Source organism: Dasypus novemcinctus, chromosome 5 (assembly GCF_030445035.2).
Source record: "Dasypus novemcinctus isolate mDasNov1 chromosome 5, mDasNov1.1.hap2, whole genome shotgun sequence".
Classification (NCBI taxonomy): domain Eukaryota; kingdom Metazoa; phylum Chordata; class Mammalia; order Cingulata; family Dasypodidae; genus Dasypus; species Dasypus novemcinctus.
The window spans coordinates 7,928,387-7,945,966 of NC_080677.1; the positions used below are offsets into that span (position 1 = coordinate 7,928,387).

Below are 17,580 nucleotides of genomic sequence, written 5' to 3' on the forward strand. Positions count from 1 at the left end.
TTAGTCCCAGGTGCAGCAAATTTGTGTTTTTCCCATGCTGGTCCTCCATTAAGAATCAAGAACACCCAAATCTGGTTCACATAGTCATGATGCTTTAATAGCTACATTCACTTCACTGGGTCTACTCGTTGAGCCACCAAGACATTTACACGTTTTCCCTGCAAATTAGCACCAGCTGGGACACCGTCATGTCAGAGTAAACATCACTGAGAAGCTCACCTCGGGAGGAGGGTGGTTTGTCAGGCACACTCTGGATTGGCCCTTTCAAGGTGCGAACGACGTGGGTGCAGGGAGGAGGTCTACAGCTCACAGGTGCGGGGCAGAGGAAGGCAGGACCGTAGTTTCAGAACCCTTGTGACTGCCCCCACCTGCACCTGTTGGCCCAAAGCCCGCAGCCTGGGAGCCCTCGCGAGGCGACTTGCCGGAGCCTGCGGGGGAGGATGCTGACTCAGGCCCTGCTGCTACTCTGCTTGGCTCCTGGCATCAGCTCCAAGGACGGTAAGCTGGACATTCCACCAAGATCTCCGCAGCGTCCCCTGATCTTTGCCAGAATTCAGCTACCAAATTTGACTGTGCGCTCTGTTGGGGGCTCTGTGTGTCTGGGACTGGCAGTGTTGGTTGTGTGGGCGGCTATTGGGGTGGGTGGGGTAGGGCTCCTAGTAAAGACTGAGAGCACGTTGTCCCTCTGGGGAAACTGTGCCTCTAGAACATAATGGAGATGAGCGTGACTGGCAGGGTTGCTAAGAAGGGAAGATGTTAGGTATGCACAGCTGCTAATGCAGTAAGAGAGGCAAAACGGCACTGGCTTCCCAGGCACTTCCGTTTAGGGTTGGAAAGCATACTTGTAGGTCATGCTGCCACATCAGAACCGGATTTGGAAGGAGACCGGAGAAATAAAACGGTGGCTCGCTCGTAAACAAAATGCTAGAGTTATTTTACTTATTTTATGTGCACACTTGTGAGGGTTGCCAGCGTGATGCTCCCCCAGGTCCTCAACCTAATGCCATTTAAGTGCCATCCACTCATCCTAAAGTAGGAGAACCAGGGCGGTCAGTCCCTCCTGCTCCTGCTGGGAGAATTCTGTTGCCAGAGCAAGGGCCCTGATGCTGCCCCTTCTGCACTGGGTTGTGAGTAACGGACTCTGACTTTTGGCTTTCACTGCTGAAACTCCCCGTTTGACATTGCTCTTTACTTTCAAGTGTCCCTGCATTCTTTTTTGAGCCACTTACACCTTCAGCACCTTAATTTTTTGTGGATTAAGACTTAATTATATGAACTGTTACCTAAAGAGTAGCACCCCAACCGATGAATGAATCTGAGACACAGAATTTGTGGTTAAAAAATATTTCTAAGTAGATGTGTTTGTCCATCAAATCCATCCCAATGGAAAAAGGGAGGCGGCTGGCTGGATTTCAGTGCTTTGCCTTGTGGGGGATCTCCCCAAGGCCCTTTCCCGCTGGTAAATTCAGGCCTTCCTGCTGATTTCATTCCAACAGGTGACTTCTTCCCTTGTCCCTTTCCTTTCCTTCATCAGGGTGGGAAGGTGGGGTAGGAAGTCCTAGGTGAGCCTTCGCTAGTTCATAAACAAGGTGCTCAGACAGTGTGGGGATTGTTTAAAAGAGGCCAATGTTGAAAGCGATTTCATTATTCCACTCAAAATATTTGCACTTAACTTAGCTTTTAAAACTCCACGTTTCCTGTCCAAGCTGACCCTGGAGCACCCGTGACTGCTGGAGGGTGGCATGTCCCTCCACCCCCAAGGGCGAAGTACTTTGACCCTGTTTTATGCTCGTGCCAGCCAGCCATCCATCAGCCCAAGTCCTTGGGGAATGAGCGCGGGAGAACCACGGTGACACGCTCATTCCACGCAGTCCCCGATGGCCGCCCGGCAGCAGCTCGGGGTGCTCCGGCAGACCAGCGCCATCCAAAGGAACTTCCTGTGACGATGGAAACATCTGTCTGCCTCATTGTGGCCACTGTGCACTTGAAACGTGGCCAAGGTGCCTGGAAGCTGACTTTCTCACTGTATTTCATTTTGCTTCATTTGGAGTCCAGTGGCTGCTCCATTCTAGAGGCTACCTGTCCAACAGCTCGGCTACCTTTGTTCCCTCAGTTATCTCACTTCTTTGTTCCTTTTCATTACCTAGCAACGTTGATTAGCGCCCCTGGCTGCCTAAACTTTAGAGCCGGCTGATTAGCGCCTGTGGCTTCCTAACTTTGCTGTCACCGTGGAAGGAACAGGCAGCACAGCCAGCCCAGCATCCGCGCCTTTGAAGTGCTTTGCTCAGCTCGGGTGTGAGCTCAGCTGGGGAAACACCAAGCAGGCAGGCTTCCTGGGCTCCCCGGGGGCCCCGGGCTTTAGACTTGACAGGCTGGTGACAAATGAACTTCCTCCCGAGTCAGAGGACACTGGAGGGACTTCGGACATGGAGTCTTGTGTGTTTACCTTGTCTTTGACCCTTTCCGGCACAAACACACGGAAAAGTGTCTTGCCAAGAAAACTGGAAGGTGCACAGTTAGTTGCTCAGGTCTCTGAGCTTTGCCTCCAGCCGCCTCAGTGGGAGGAACCCAGAGGCCCTGATGGGGCAGGTCAGAAGTTGGGGGAGCGGGCTGGAGGCCAGGACAGCGGCAGGCGCCCCGAGGCTCTGAGCTGTTCGCTCACCTGGCAGTCTGCAGAGCTGCAGCGGGTTTGGAGAAGCACGGGACTCAGGCCAAGGTGCCTGAGCCCCCCGCAGGCCCTGCAGTTGCCTGCCCTGAGCCTGCCATGCTCTTCTCTGAACAGGCTTGGCCAGATGCGTTTCTCATTCTTATGGGACTCGCTTTCTTCTCTTTCAAAACCAGGTTTAGAGTAGCGAGGGGAAAAAGACCTGGTTTCCTAGGTAAAACAAAAGTCTAATGAAATCTCTATTAAGGTCAAAATGTCGCTATAAAGGAGTAAAGGAACTACCAGACCCTGAAGAAAAGCAGGCACGTTTCATGAGGAGGAGGGCCCCGTGCGCCGCTCTGAATTACAAACGAGGGAGAAGGCCCAAGCGGCAGAGGCCAGCTCCCGAGCAGGTGCAGGAGCAGGTGGGGGGCACAGGGTCTTGGAGAGCGGGGAGGGAGCCTGGGGGGCCTACTGCGGTGTCTCAGGAGAGCTTGCAAGAAGTTCTGTTCTCTGCAGTAGCCGTTGAAAGTGGTGTCTTAGTTATCAGGCTTTTCTCAGCCTCCTGGACTGTGATCCGCACACTTACCTCGGGCAGGCTCTCCGAGGTAAAATACCTTGAACAAGAAGAAAATGGCAGGTCTGAGGACAGCCAGAGCTCCTTCCGACTAGACAAGGGAGGGTGTTTTTTCCTCGGGGTGTGGTGTGTGTCTGCTGGCGCTCCTCGCAAGTCAGAAGGTGGAGGCACTGAACTGCCCCTGTCGTCGTCTCAGGTGCTTCAGGAGGAAGCCGCTTCGGCAGTGACCCAGCGCAGGAGACCTCGGCCAACGGCCTCTGTGGCGGCCGGGGGAGGTGAGCGGCCGCCTTCCTCGGGGACGGTAGTGAGCTGTCTTTTTAAAGTACGCGTGTGTAACAATGGGTGTGCATGCGAGGACGGGGAAGGAGACGCGGGATTGGAGAACTGCACAGGAGGTAAGTCCTGCCCTGCCTGCCGTGCTCTTACTGTGGCGAGGAGAAGGGCTTCTGTGACCTGGCCTTCCCTGAGTGGCTGGCGATTCAGCCCCACTAAAACCCAGCCCCGGCTAAAACCCAGCCCTGGGTACCTTGACGTTACCACGGTCAAATCTGGACCTTTTCTGACACTGCCGAGAGGGCACGAGCCCTGTCTTGGCCCCCGCGGCATCGTGTGAGCTGTGAAGGTCACCCTGGAAGAAGGCACCGTGGGAAGGACACACGCTTTTGTTTCCAAGGCCTGGGGCTGGCTGGTAGGAGAGGAGCCCCAGGACCCCTGGGCCATGCTGCGGGGACGGGGCGCAGACGGCCTCGTGAGGCCAGCTCTCTGCATTAACTCCTGAAGGCACCGGCTAGCACCCTGTCCTGAAAGGCCCCCAGCTCTCCCTGCAAAACGAGGGTGCCAGCAGAGTTCTCAGAACTGCCTGCTCCTCTGGCAAGGGACAAAGGCACACAGCAGCTTCACCCTTGCATTTGCCCAAAGCCTTTGCTTTGCTGTCAGGTCCCTAATGTGAAACTGGGAAGAGAAATCTAGCACAAGCCCGAGAGATCACACGGCAGGCTCCAGCTTTTGGATTTCCCTTTTCTAACCTCCCGCTCACACTTCCCGTCCTTTCCAACCCTCTTGTTTTGCCAACATGCACATCCTGTGTGGGGGCATGTGACACTCTGCACTTTGCATCAGACTGCCTGCCGGCAGGGTGACTTTGGACAAGAGGAGTCAGCGCCCTCCTCGGGCTCCTGGCACTTCTCACTGGAGGTGACAACCCACCCGCCTGGTGCAGGGTCCCTAGGTGGGCGCACATCCTGTCCAGTGTGTGGCCCTGCAGTCAGAGCTGGGAGCAGGGCGAGCTGCCTCCTCTCCTTGTGCTGCTGGATTCTCAGGCTCTCCTCTGTGGGTGCCCCCCTTCCCACCTGTGAGCCCTGCAGGTAGTTATAAGACCCGTGGGGTAACTTCCTTCATAAGCATTGGCTGCTGTTATCTCTGTCCCTTTAGCTTACTGCATCCTGTGTGTGGGTGGCCATGATCATATTACAATTATTTTTTATTTTATTATTTGTTCATTTTTTTTCCTGCCATGATCATTTTATCAAAGAAACCTAAAGTAAATCAAGGCCTCACCTATTGATGGGGGGGTTGCCATATTAGTGGTTGGAAATTTCTTTGCCTAGTGTCACTGCTGCCAAAAATTGGCAGGTTTTTTCACAGATGTTTTTCCTTGATCTTTTTTTTCTTACCTCACTTTTCTTCCAAATTCCAGAGCTCTTGCCAGCTCCCAAAGTCTCCATATGCACTATTTGACATCCATGCATTGCTGTTCTCAGTCACGGACTTGCAGAGAACTATCCCTCTGTCCACAGAAAAAAAGGGAAAAGAAAACTAGAGGAGAGGAAGTTGTAGTTTTTAAACTACCCATTTCTACATCTTGTAAACCAACTAGATTCATGGGGGCAATAACCATTGTAACTGGTATCAGGCCCCATTTCTGAAGTCGCGGGCTTTTGGGATCTCCTGGGTCAAAGTGAAGAGTGGTCAGTCTGGTTTGCAGAAATAGAAGAGGTGGTATTTCTGTGCTATGCACACTGCACCACGGATTTAGGCTTGAAATGACAGTGTGTGTGTGTGCACTTCTCTCTCGGCCCAATCCCATCTTCTTCCAGCATGTGACCACCACAATCCACTTACAACCACAACTGTGTTTCTATTCCTTGGCATCTAAAACTAACCCAGGCGCATCACACTTAGCAGTCTCCCAGCATCTTGGGTTATCTAAATTTTTCTTGGTAGGTGGTGATGGTGAGGTAGTGGGAATCCTATTAAAGACCCTTAATAAGGAAAATTCCTGGAGGTACAGAGTTCAGTCTAAATAATTAGGGTAATAAAAAGAACAAAAATAAAAGAACGAAAGGAAAGCCATCATGCCAATAGTCACTCAAGGCCATTGCCATCAAATTCCAGCCTTGAACTCAAAGAGGATCACTTTTCTACTTCCCTGCCTCGTTCACTTTAAACCTGTTGGAATCTGAGATCTCTGAAGCTTCCATCCTGTTCATGTTGAGCCGCAAAAATATTTTTCCTCCATGCCCAACTTTTAATGAGGCTAATGGTCTCTCCTGGGTGTGCTGCGGAAGATTCATCCCTGGGGGAAGCCAAGTACCTCTAGTCCTCCCTGCCGACACCCGCGTGTATACCTGGGGGAAGGCACTGCAACGCTGGCATTCTCACCAGGTGAGTCCAAGGGCCTGGCCTGGGAATGGGACTTGTGCAAACTAAGTGTGCAGCTCAGCTCCTTGAGCTAGCATAAGCATTTTAATTGTCCACCCTGCTCCAGAAGGCTCCTCAGCAGTGTTTAAAAATCTGTAATTAATGTCATTGTTCACCTCAGGCACAAACGTTCGAAAGGCTTTCCACTGACGAGTGCACGCTTAATTAAGAGCAAACCGCCCTGCATCCCCTGGCTGTGCCACTGTGGAAAGGGACGGCTCTGTGAAAAGGATGTTCCGTGGTGCTAGAGCCTGGGCTGCTAAATCCTTCCCCCTCGCACCGGGGGAAAAGGGCCTCTCACAATTAAACTGTCCCTTACAAAGCCCCACTCTGCTCTTTGTGGGTACGTGCCCGATCCCAGCGTTCTTTATCGGGGTTGTTTCTCACCTCTCGCCCTCGTTAGGAATGTTTTTCTCCCCTGCGTTTGGAAGTCACGCAGCGTCTGCGTCTCCCTCCCCGTGCGTGGGCCCCGTGGAGGAGGGGTCGGCCGGTGGGCTCACAGCGTGGGGCAGGGCGCCCGTCGAAGAAGAGGTTAGCTGGTCCTTTTTCCTCAGTGCTGTCTGCTCTCCAGAAAATTGTAGAAATTCCTTTAAATTCCTAGAAGCATGATTTGCACTGTTCTTTGGTTGTCGCTTTTTCTGTTTTTTTCATGCCCTTGTCTCACTGGTTTTTGGAAGACAAGGGTAGTTGAGAGTAGGCAAGGAAATGCTCGGAATTATTCAGTAGTTTTCTAAAAGCCTTAAGACACGGTGACCAGCTTCACCTTTCAAAATACAGACTTCCTTCCTCGGCCACTTTTCCCCAGCAACTCCAAGTAGCGTGCTTTTCTGCCATCTGCTGGCGGCGTCTGGGCATTGCAGCAAGAGCCAGACCTGAAAACACGGTGTAATTGCACACGCCTCATCTTTGTGAATGTTTTCCGTTAAAATCCATACCCTCTGTTCTCGGCATATACCCAGAAGAATTGGAAGCAGAGACGCGAGCAGCTCTCTGTACACCAATGTTCACAGCAGCGCTGTTTGCAATAGCTAAAAGGTGGGCGCACCCAAGAGTCGCTCAGCTGGTGACTATGAACCCGATGGGGCACATGCACACCACAGAATACCACTCAGCCTCGAAAAGCAGCGAAGGGCCGCTACATGGCACAGCGTGGATACGAGCCTTGAGGACAGGCACAAAAGGACAAGTACTGTGTCACCTACATGAAATACCCAGAATCAACAAATTCACAGAAAGAAAGTAGATCACAGTTGACCAGGGACTGGGCGTGCGGGGAGTGGGGAGCTACTGCTCAGTGGGTGCAGCAGTTCCATTCGAGGTGATGAAAACGTTTGGGTCATGGCTGCTGGCGATGGCTGCACAATGCTGTGAATGTAATGAATGCCCCTGATTTGCGTGCTTCAAAGTGGTCCACATGGGAAATATTAAGCAGTTTATGCATTATAATAAAAAGTTTTAAAAATCTATATCCTCTAGATTTTGTAGAAGCAGGTGAACTTTAGCCTTAAGACGAGACTGACGCCTAGCACTGGATAAGCACGTGCCCCTCCCTAGGTGAGTCTGGATGGCCAGCTCATGCAGCCCTCCCAGCAAGCCCGAGGAGTAGGTACTGGGTCATGGTGGTCTCATACAGAAGGAGGTTGATATCTTGCCTTTCTCCAGGAATTGGGGGAGCCAGACTGAAAGCCCGGGTAGCCTGGCCCTTTAACCCCAGCATGGCTGCCTCTGCGCCGGCAGGAGATTAGGGAAGATGTTCTCGCATCGCTCCCACTTTGTTTAGGTACCCCAGGCACAGGACCAGTTGCCTGTCAAGACCAGAACCCAGAAAGCTCGCCCTGAGTGCACGGCTACGTCACTCACCCTGCGCGGATACTGGTTGCCCATTCGGTGCCGGCACAGGCAGCTGGTGTGCTGTAGGTGAGAGGTGGTGAGACTGGGAGGCCTCGGCTCCGTCTTCAGGTACTCCTGAACTCTTTGGGGGAGTTTCCCTCTAGGGAGAGCCGGCCAGGGGAGGCCCACAAGCACGGCTCACCCCTGCTCACTGCCCCAACACTGACCCCTTTCCCTGACAGCCTTGAAATCGTTAACCTCTGCAGGGGACGCACCCTTTTCAATTTCTCTCTGGACCTCACCTAAGACATGCAACCTTTTTTTTTTTAAGAACATCACAACATTAATAACTAAAAGCTTAGGTGGGGGATCGAATCACGTCCCCCCACAAAAGACAGTTCATGTCTGAATCCGTGCCCCCGTGGGTGTGAATCCATCAGTAAACAGGACCTTGGAAGATGTCAAGGTGAGCCAGGTGTGGACTCATGTGCAAACAGGGTCTTCAAAGAGCCTATTGAGCAAAAGCCACGTTGACTCAGGGTGGGCTCAATATTACTGCAGTTCTTACAGGAAAATGAAATTGGACACAGAAGTAGACACCAGCAACCACAATAAGCCAGAAATTAGGGCTGAAACCTGCAGTAGAAGTAGAGAGGACAGAGGCCAGCACGTCACCCATCTGAGGACACGTTGCCTTGCCAGCATCTTGATTTGGAACTTGTACCTTCAAACCCAGGAGGCAGTAAGTTCTTACCGTTTAAGCCAACCTGTAGTGTGGTCTTTAGCACAGCACCTCTGGCAAACCAAGACGGAGTGTAAAAAAGTAGGAAACAAGTGAGTAGAAAATGTAATAATAGGGAAGCGGACTTGGCCCAGTGGTTAGGGCGTCCGTCTACCACATGGGAGGTCCGCGGTTCAAGCCCCAGGCCTCCTTAACCCGTGTGGAGCTGGCCCATGCGCAGTGCTGATGCGCCCAGGGAGTGCTGTGCCATGCAGGGGTGTCCCCCGCGTAGGGGAGCCCCATGGCAAGGAGTGCGCCCGTAAGGAGAGCCGCCCAGCGCGAAAGAAAGTGCAGCCTGCCCAGGAATGGTGCCACACACACAACAAGATGACGCAACCAAAAGAAACACAGATTCCTGTGCCGCTGACAACAACAGAAGCGGACAAAGAAGACCCAGCAAATAGACACAGAGAACAGACAACTGGAGGGGGGGAAGGGGAGAGAAAAAAAAATCTTAAAAGAAAAAAAAAGAAAATGTAATAATAGGAGTGACTGAAGGAAATCAGGATGCCTATGGTGAAGGAGAGAAGACTCAGGGAGGACACAGTAGCTGAAGAGGACTTGGAAATCCGTTCCAGCCGATGGAGTAGAAAGCCAGCGTGCCCCAGCATGGGCTCCCGAATGGTCAAGTCAGACGAGGAGATGGAGAGGGGCGGTCTGGGAAGCAGCTACACAGTGCCCGGCTTCAGGCAGGGGTCTGGTCAGCAGAGGAAAGCAAAACCAGACAGCAGCTGCCTCGTGGTCTGAAGGTTGCCGAGCATGCTTCACCTTTGTTGATCACTCACTTTACCGGGGCAAGCCTCTTCTCTTTACGACAGTGAGTTCTTAGGGCTCCCAGCACCCTAAAGACAAGGCCAGCAGGGGGCACTAGACCAACCAGTCATGTGAATGGGGGCACTGCCTCCCAGCACAACGTCAGGGAGGCCTGCGTCCACACCAGCAGGTCTAGAAAAGCTGTGCAGACGCAGAGCTTGGGGCAGGGCGGGTCGTTTCCTCGGGCTGCCAGGGTGGTTTAAACAACCGAGATTGACTGCCCGGGGTTCCAGAGGCTGGGAGGCCCGCAGCAGGTGTCTGCGGGGTGGGGCGTGCTCCCGGGGAGGTCCCTAGGCAGGCCTGCCTGGCCTCTTCACTTTGTGCCCCACTTCCCTTGGCTTGGGCCAGCAGCACCGCAGCCTCCACCTCCACTGTCCCGTGGCCGACTTCTCTGCTTCTCTGTGCCCAAATGTCCTTCTTCAGGCAAGGACAGCAGTCATCCTGGATCAGGGCCCAATCTAGTCCAACATGCCCGCAGCTTAACTTGACTACAGCTGCAAAGACTTTCAAATAAGGTCACCAGCCCAGCTCCGGGAGGTTAGCGCTCCCAGGGGCACAATTCAACCCGTGGCACTGGGCCCCCGGCAGCGGGGATCCCCAGTGCTCTAAGTATTTCCTGTCCCAGGCTCTTAACTAGTTTCACCTGTAACCGGCCTGAAGACAGAGACATTCAGCTCCACCCACCCGGGAGCAAGGCTGCTTTTGCAAAAGGAGGGATCCCGGGGCAAAGGACCCCGGAGTCACTGCTGAGAAGGGGAGGCGAGTCTCAGGGCTCTGAGCCTGAGCGGCTCCGCCACGTCCCCTCCTGCTGGCTGGCGTGTGGACCGCCGTGAACGTGGCCCCACGGCAGCGTGGCCTGACAGCAGCGTCTCTAACGGCTCCTCCTCCTTGCCAGCCACGGGGGCATCTAGCATCTCCCACCCCAGGCCCTCCTTTCCTGCCACGTTTTGCATGTTGGCAGGAGTTTTGAATTTTCCACATATTGGCGAGTAGGCCCTCATTACTCGTAAACGAATTACTGCTAAACATTCCAGATGAGACAAGGTACTTGGAAACCTTCCTCCTGGGAGTCGCCCTTAGAGCAGAGTCCAAATGCGGTTCCCTGCCTGACTTCGTCCCCTGGATTGGGGTCTTAGCTGGACACAGATTTTAGAAAACGGCTTTAAATAGGCTCTGCTGTCAGTGAAGCCTCTTAGAATACTTAACCTACCCTTTCTGGTTTGGTTTCTATTAGATCCCTCAGTCATTGAGAAACACCCAAACCCTCTGAACAGGCGTCCAGTCAAAGTGAGCACATTTCCAAGACAGCCACCGGTTTTCCTTCGCTGTTTCCTTTTCCCCTTCATCTTTAGAATGCCCTCCAAACTGCAGTTGTACTCAGAGATTTTAGAAGCAGCATGGTCCCAGCTCCGTTTGCCAACGAATGTGTGCAATTGGGAAAGCAAATATTACATTCTTTCGTCTAAACTCAAGGTTGGGGTCTGAGCTGTGCAGTTTAATTTTATCAGAAAGCTGCTGCTGAGTGTCTGGGCCCTGTGTGCAGGCGATGGTGGGTGTTTGTTAATGAACTACATTTCACTCTTCTAGTGCTTTGGGCACTGCTCATGCAGAGTGAAAGGAGAAATAAAACGTGCGGTTTTATTTTTTTATTTTTTAATGTCTGCGAAAGCATCTTCTCTAAGCTGTCAAATTTGATTTATAGCCGACAGTATGAAAGAGCTAATTTTTCATTTGCTTAAACAAGAGAGCCACATAAACTTCTGACAGTCACCCTCCCAGAACTTCCTGATGAAAGATGCCTCTTGGTTCCAGCTGGCGCCAGTTCCACACGCTCTTGGCACAGAACGTACAAATGATCTCACTGTCGGTGGCTTGCCAGCGCATGGCAGGCCCATCGGGGTACCCTTCCTACATGACAGGGAGTCTTCAGCCTGAGCGTCTCTGCTTATTTGTTTGTTCTTGTTTTTGACAATGGAGAAGCCCAAAGCACAAACACCATTCAATTAATCCTCAGCTGTTATTCGATTTTTAGAATTTCGGAGCAGCTCTCCTGCACGGCCCTCTGCCCCTTGAGCCCAGAGGTCTCCGATCGAGACACTGGCCTGCTCTGCCCTGCTCCGCAGGGCGTGTGGTCAGGGTGCTGCTCCCGAGGCCGGCCTGATACGGACTGCCCTAAAATGGGCCGCAGGTCAAGCAGCTGGGTCTTTCCAGGCCAGCACTGAGCTCTCCCTCCTGAGGCCAAGTTCACGTTTCCTCACCTTTCCCAGAAGGTAAGGAAAGGGTAGCACGGCAGCTCCTACCCCCCTAGACGCGGATTTAGCTGCCGTACTCCAATTCACTTGGTGATTCGTGGTCCCCTTCATCGTGGTTGCAATTGTAGCCAGGCTTTTCAGTAGCAAGGCCACCCAGGGTGCAATTTGCAACTATTTGCCCCCAGAGTCCCTTGTTACTTGGTTTCCTTTCTTTCCCTGGTCAGCCAGATATCCAGGCTGAAGATTAGCTTGCCTGTTTGTGTGGTGACAGCTGCAGCCACTTTGAGAGGGGACAATTCAAGGGAGGACGTCAACTGGCCGTTAAGACACCTAAGCCATTTCCATTTCAAGGAGTTTTCTCTCTCCGCTTTGAGGATATTTCATCCTTTAGCTTATGCTGCAGCTACCTAAAGGATACCAAAACCATATGCACCGACCTAGAACAGCTTTTTAAAACTTTTTCATGCAAGTACTGTATTATGAGATGCTGAAGGTGAAGCAGTCTAGAATGTTCTCAAGACCACAGACTACCCACAGGAAAAAGAGATGGCCCTAGAACTCACGGCACTCCACCTACAACGTTTTTACAAGCACAAACGTAGGAGGTCGTTTGGGAGACACGATCATTTACGTCCATTAATTCAGTGATGAGAAAATATTTCATGATCCCCATTGCTAATGTAACAAGAGCGGCGGCCCTTAAATCCTAGCTCACCCCAGAACCCCCCGGGGGCTTGCCGGGCCCAGCTCCAGCCTTTCTGCTGCCGTCGTTCTGGGGCAAGGCCTGAGAACTTGCATTTCCGGCACTCCGCAGGCCGCTGCTGATGGGAAGCGCTGGGGGGGTTCTCGGGCGTGCTGCCCGGCCTCCAGCTAAGGTTCCTGGGCTCCTGGTGGCAATGCGGGCGGCGAGCCTGCCGGACCACTGTGAGTCTAAAGCGCCCCTCTCTCTGCCCACAGCCCTGACAGCACCCCAGCCGGCGCTGGCCGGACCCCCAACCTCTCGGCGTCGGGACCGGGTCTCAAGAAGCTCGCCCCGTTGGCATGGTGCCGTGCCGGTGCCACTCCAGCCCGCGGTCCCCCCGGCGCGGTGAACCCTGTGGCCCGCCGGCCACCAGGAAGCGACACGCGGGCACCCCGTGGCCTGAGGGTCCACGTCCAGACGGCTGCCGGGGACGCTCTTTGCCTGGCTGTCGACTTCGGGGACGGTTTGGTGGTTCAGAAGAGGACCGGAAATGCGTCTGATGGCGCAGGGCTTACAGCCTGCCACCAGTACTGGAGAGGTACCGTGCCCAGTGCTGTCATCTGGACCATGGAGGGCAAATACCAAAGTAGGAGACGGAGCCAGCGGTGCAGGAAGGTGGGGGGACTCCCCCGAGCCCTCCTTGTGGCGGAGCAGGAGCTCGGCGACGCGTGCTGGCCACTTGTGCCTTGCACTGTCATCTGCTGCATGTACTTTAGCTCATTTAATCCTTACGTCGGCGCTGTCAATTCCGTTTTAGAGAGGAGGAAACTGAGGCTAGGATATGCTTAGGGACTGGCCCTGAGCGAATACGATGGAGTTGCCTCTGACACAGAAGGAAAATTCTAAAGTAAAATCCCTTACATTTTTCTGTCAAATATATATACACACACATATTTATACGAATTCTTTTGCACTAAAATGTCCAACCCTTTGCACATAGATCAAAGGAATGTGGGGGGGGGGGGTGGATTCCTTATCCAGACAGCCTGGCGTTTGAACTGTTCTACCTTAGAGAGCTGCTAAATCCCTGGAGGTGCTGGGCTGGGAAGAGGGGAGAGTTCTGGTGCTTCCCTGACTGCTGGCAGGATTGAACTTTCTTTGCTTTTGCTTTTATTCCTTTTTTAAATTAAATTTTGAATCCAGTACATTCACAAGGTTCAAACTCACACATTACAGGAAGATGTACAGTGCAAGGCCCTCCTCCCAGCAAGCGCCCAAGTGGCAACCGATTCCCATTTCTTATATCTTTAGTATATGCAAGTATATATAAATATTATTTCCCTCCGGTTACACAATTGGAAGCATACTATATATGTTCATCTCCCTGCTCACAAAATACATACTCATTTCTTATAGATAGTCCCATGTTTGTACAGAAAAAATTTCCATTATTTTATGGAGTTGTATAGTATTCCATTAATTTAATGGGCCAAACATATTTAACTGTTATTATTGGACATGGAGATTGTTTCTAATCTTTCAGTATTACAAACTACATTGCAGTGAATAATCTCACATATATGTCATTTCATAGAAAAGAAGAATGCCTGCCTCGGATGTTGAATGTATTTGTAATTTGATAATTATTGCTAAATTTTCCTCCAATAGGCCCAGTTTATACCCCAAAGAGTAATGTAGTAGTTGATATGTTCAGTGGAAACAGGTTTTTTCTGCAGTTTTAATTTGCATTTCTCTTATTTGGTTCGACCACATTTTTTGTGTGGTGATTTAGAACTGTATGTGCCCAGAAAAGCATGTTCTTGAAGTTAATCCAGCTCTGTGACTGTGAACCAGTAGTGGGCCTTTTTTTAAAAAGGTTTATTTATTAACGCCCCACCCCTACCCTGCCCTACCACTGTCTGCTCTCTGTGTCCATTCGCTGTGGGTTCTTCTGTGTCTGCTTGTCTTCTCTTTAGGTGGCCCTGGGAACCGGTCCTGGGGCCTGCTGGAGTGGGAGAGCAGCACTCACTATTTCTTGTGCCACCTCAGCTCCCAGGCCTGCTGTGTCTCTCGTTGTCTCTCTTCTGTGTCTCGTTTTGTTGCGTCATCTCACTGTGCCAGCTCTCCACTCAGGCCAGCTCCCCTTTACCAGGAGGCCCTGGGAATCGAACTCTGGACCTCCCATATGGTAGACGGGAGCCGATCACTCGAGCCACATCTACTTCCCCACGGTGGGCCTGGTGATGAGGCTGCTTCAGTTAAGCAGGGGTCTCCATCCTGTTCCTGGAGTCCTTCTCAAGCAGAATGAAATTCAGAAAGAGAGAGAAAGCCACAGAGGGAGCCCGAGAGGAGGGCGAGACCTGGAGACGCCGCTGTGAGCTCGACCAGGGGGTGAGCTGGGGACCAGAGATGGCTGCCGCCAGCCCCAGGATGCACCTCAAGGAGAGGGCATCGCTTCACTCCACTGTGCTCGGGACTTTCTTGTAGCCTCAAAACCGTGAGTGAATAAGCTCCCGTTCTTTAACCCAACCCAATTCACGGTATTTACTTGAGCAGCCTGGGAAACTAAAACACACACGAAATGGTCAGTATTCAATGGTATTTGAGCACCATGAAGAACAGGTTTTGATTCAATCAGGTGTAATTAGTGAGGATGAGACTCTTTTTTGTATATTTGATAGTGACTAAAATTTCCTTTTCAAATCTTTTGCCTATTTTTCTATTGGATTATTGCACCTGTGCCATTTGTATGTGCTCTTTGAGGAATTAGGGAATTTTGTCTTCTCTTTACATGGCACCGTTTGTCCTTTGGCTTTATTTACAGTTTTTTTTTTTATGCAAAAATTTAAAAATTTTTATAAAATGATGTGTATCAATCTTCTCTTTTATGGTTTCTGCTTTTATTGGCATAGAAGAAAACCCTTCGGGTAATCCAAGTTGAAAAAGTAATTCTCTAATGATTTCTTCTAGTATTTTTATAATTCCATTTTGCCCAATTAAATATTAATACCTTTGAATATATGAAGTCTGAGGCATAGATTCAATTCCATTTTTTTCTGAAAGTCCACTCCTTTGTCTCAGCACCGTTTATTGGCTGATCCTTTCCCTGCATGGATTTGAAATCCCCCCTCTGCCATATGCTAATGTCCTCTGTGTTTCGGGGGTACTTTGGAGGCTTGCTCTTCTGTTCCATCTGTTAGCAGAATGCACTGGGTTCTCTAGGTTCTTGGCTCCATCTCAAGAAACAAGTCAGCAATGCACCAGTTTAATAAGGCCTCTTGTAGCAGTTTGAGATGGTTATGAATTCCAAAAATAAATACTGGATTATGTTTGTAATCTGGTCTGTACCTGGGCAGGACTGAGTTATGATTAGAGCTTTGATTAGGGCCACGTCATTAGGGTGTGGAGTCCCCACCCCTTGGTGGGGGGGGACTCAGATAAAAGACATTGCAAAGGACAGAGTTGGAGGGTTTCCGATGTTGGAGTTTGATGTTGAAGCCTTAAGCTGGAGCCCCAGGAAGTCAGCACACAGAGTAAAGAAAACAGTTACCAGGAAAGGAGAAACTGAGCCAGGAGAAGAACACAGGGGAATAGAGACAGCTCCTTAGACACGGCAGAAACCCTACAGAGAGAGAGAGACGGAGCCGTTCACCTGATAGTCTACAGCTGACCTTGTGCAGAAACCAGAGGAGCTGGGCCCAGAGGAGCCCAGGAAGCCTGAACCCTCTCAGCCGTCGGCGGCCATCTTGCTCCAACATGTGGAAACAGACTTTGGTGAGGGAAGTAACTTATGCTTTATGGCCTGGTACCTGTAAGCGCCTACCCCAAATAAATACCCTTATATAAAAGCCAGCAGGCTTCTGGTATTTTGCATCAGCACCCCTTCAGCTGGTTAATATACCTGTAAAAATCGTTTTTTGAGAAATGAGAGAAAAGGGAAACGTGGTAGTCTGCACCCAGATGTGCGGGCAGGTGTCCTCCACGTAGGGGACCACCTTTATTCCCCCAGGGAAGGGCCCCAGTCTGCTGCCCTGCCCGGCTGCCTCTCTAGCCTCACCCGTCAGCTCTCAGGGACCAAGGCCCTTCTTCCTTCAGACCCGGGAGTTTCAAATGGGACCTCGCGCAGGGTCTGGGCGCTCTGTCCTCAAGTGGCAGCCTTCTCTCAGGGGGTTCTGGTGGGGTCTCACTCCACGGCCGGGGTCTCTGCCCGTCAGGCTGTGATGGATGCCTCTTCCTCTCCTCAGTGCCTCAGCCCTGTTTTTCTGCATCTATGAATAAATGCACCACTGCCATGAGGCTCGTTTCACAAGTTGGTAGGGTTAGCTGCCCCCTGGCGCTCATTTGCTTCTCTAGAGTCATCTGGCTCTTTCTGTCTGTTCATTTTCCATATGCACTCCAGACTCACTGTTATAAAAATACCATACTGGCATTTTTATTGGTACAGTGTTAGATTTATTAAACTAATTAATGCAGAGTTGTTGTGCTTAAGAGACCCCCCCTTCACAAATATGCCTTACTCTTTTAACTCTTCCTTGCAGTTTTAGAAGCATTTAAAATTTTTCTTCATATGGAACTTAAATATCTCTTGTAAGATATTTTACTTTTGTGCTGTTGTTAAGTGAGATGCTTTCTTCCATTTTTATCTTTAAACTGGTTGTTGTTTGCATATGAAAGAGCTGCTGTTATTTGCTGTCAACTTCGTGTACCCCTGTCTTTCTGAATCCGCATATTGTTTAGTCACACTGAAGTTGGTTCTTTTGTGTTTTATGGTTGTCAAGATGTTGCTTAAAATAGTGATATGTCTACTTCGCATTTCCCGGTTGTATTCAAGTGACTTTCTTATGTTTAATAGTACTGGCCAGTACTTCCTGAACTACGTTAAGTAAGATAGATGACAGGGTCAAGCTTGCCTTGGGCTGTGACTAGTGTTTTCCCTTTAAATTTGATCTGAATTTGGGCAAATACAATTTATCATGTTCAAGAAGTTTTCAACATTTCCCCTTATTGAGGACTATTTTTTTAAATTGATAATGGTTAGTGAATTTGTTAAATCCTTTTTGGCATTTGTGGAGATGCTCTTATGTTTTGTTTTTGTTTTTTGTTTTTCCTCTTTAGATGGTGAATGTCATGAATTCTATTAAATCAATATTTTAATATTGAATCATCATTGAATTCCTGAAGGGGAAACGTTTGATTTTGACATATGACTCTTTAAATGTGAGGCTGAATTCGGTTTCCTAATATGCTATTTAGGATTCTCCCATTGATAATCATCAATGGGATTGGCCAGTAGTTACTGAT

The 17,580-nt window shown here is 50.6% G+C and overlaps 1 protein-coding gene across 1 annotated transcript in view; it reads left to right on the top strand.

Annotated features, from left to right (window-relative positions):
* Nucleotides 1–440: 440 nt before the first annotated feature.
* Nucleotides 441–17,580, top strand: part of PKD1L1 (polycystin 1 like 1, transient receptor potential channel interacting) — a 166,191-nt gene continuing 149,051 nt past the window's right edge. The window contains 3 exon segments of the mRNA XM_071215041.1: nucleotides 441–498; nucleotides 3,418–3,496; nucleotides 12,555–12,877. Coding sequence (XP_071071142.1) covers nucleotides 441–498; nucleotides 3,418–3,496; nucleotides 12,555–12,877 — 460 coding nt within the window.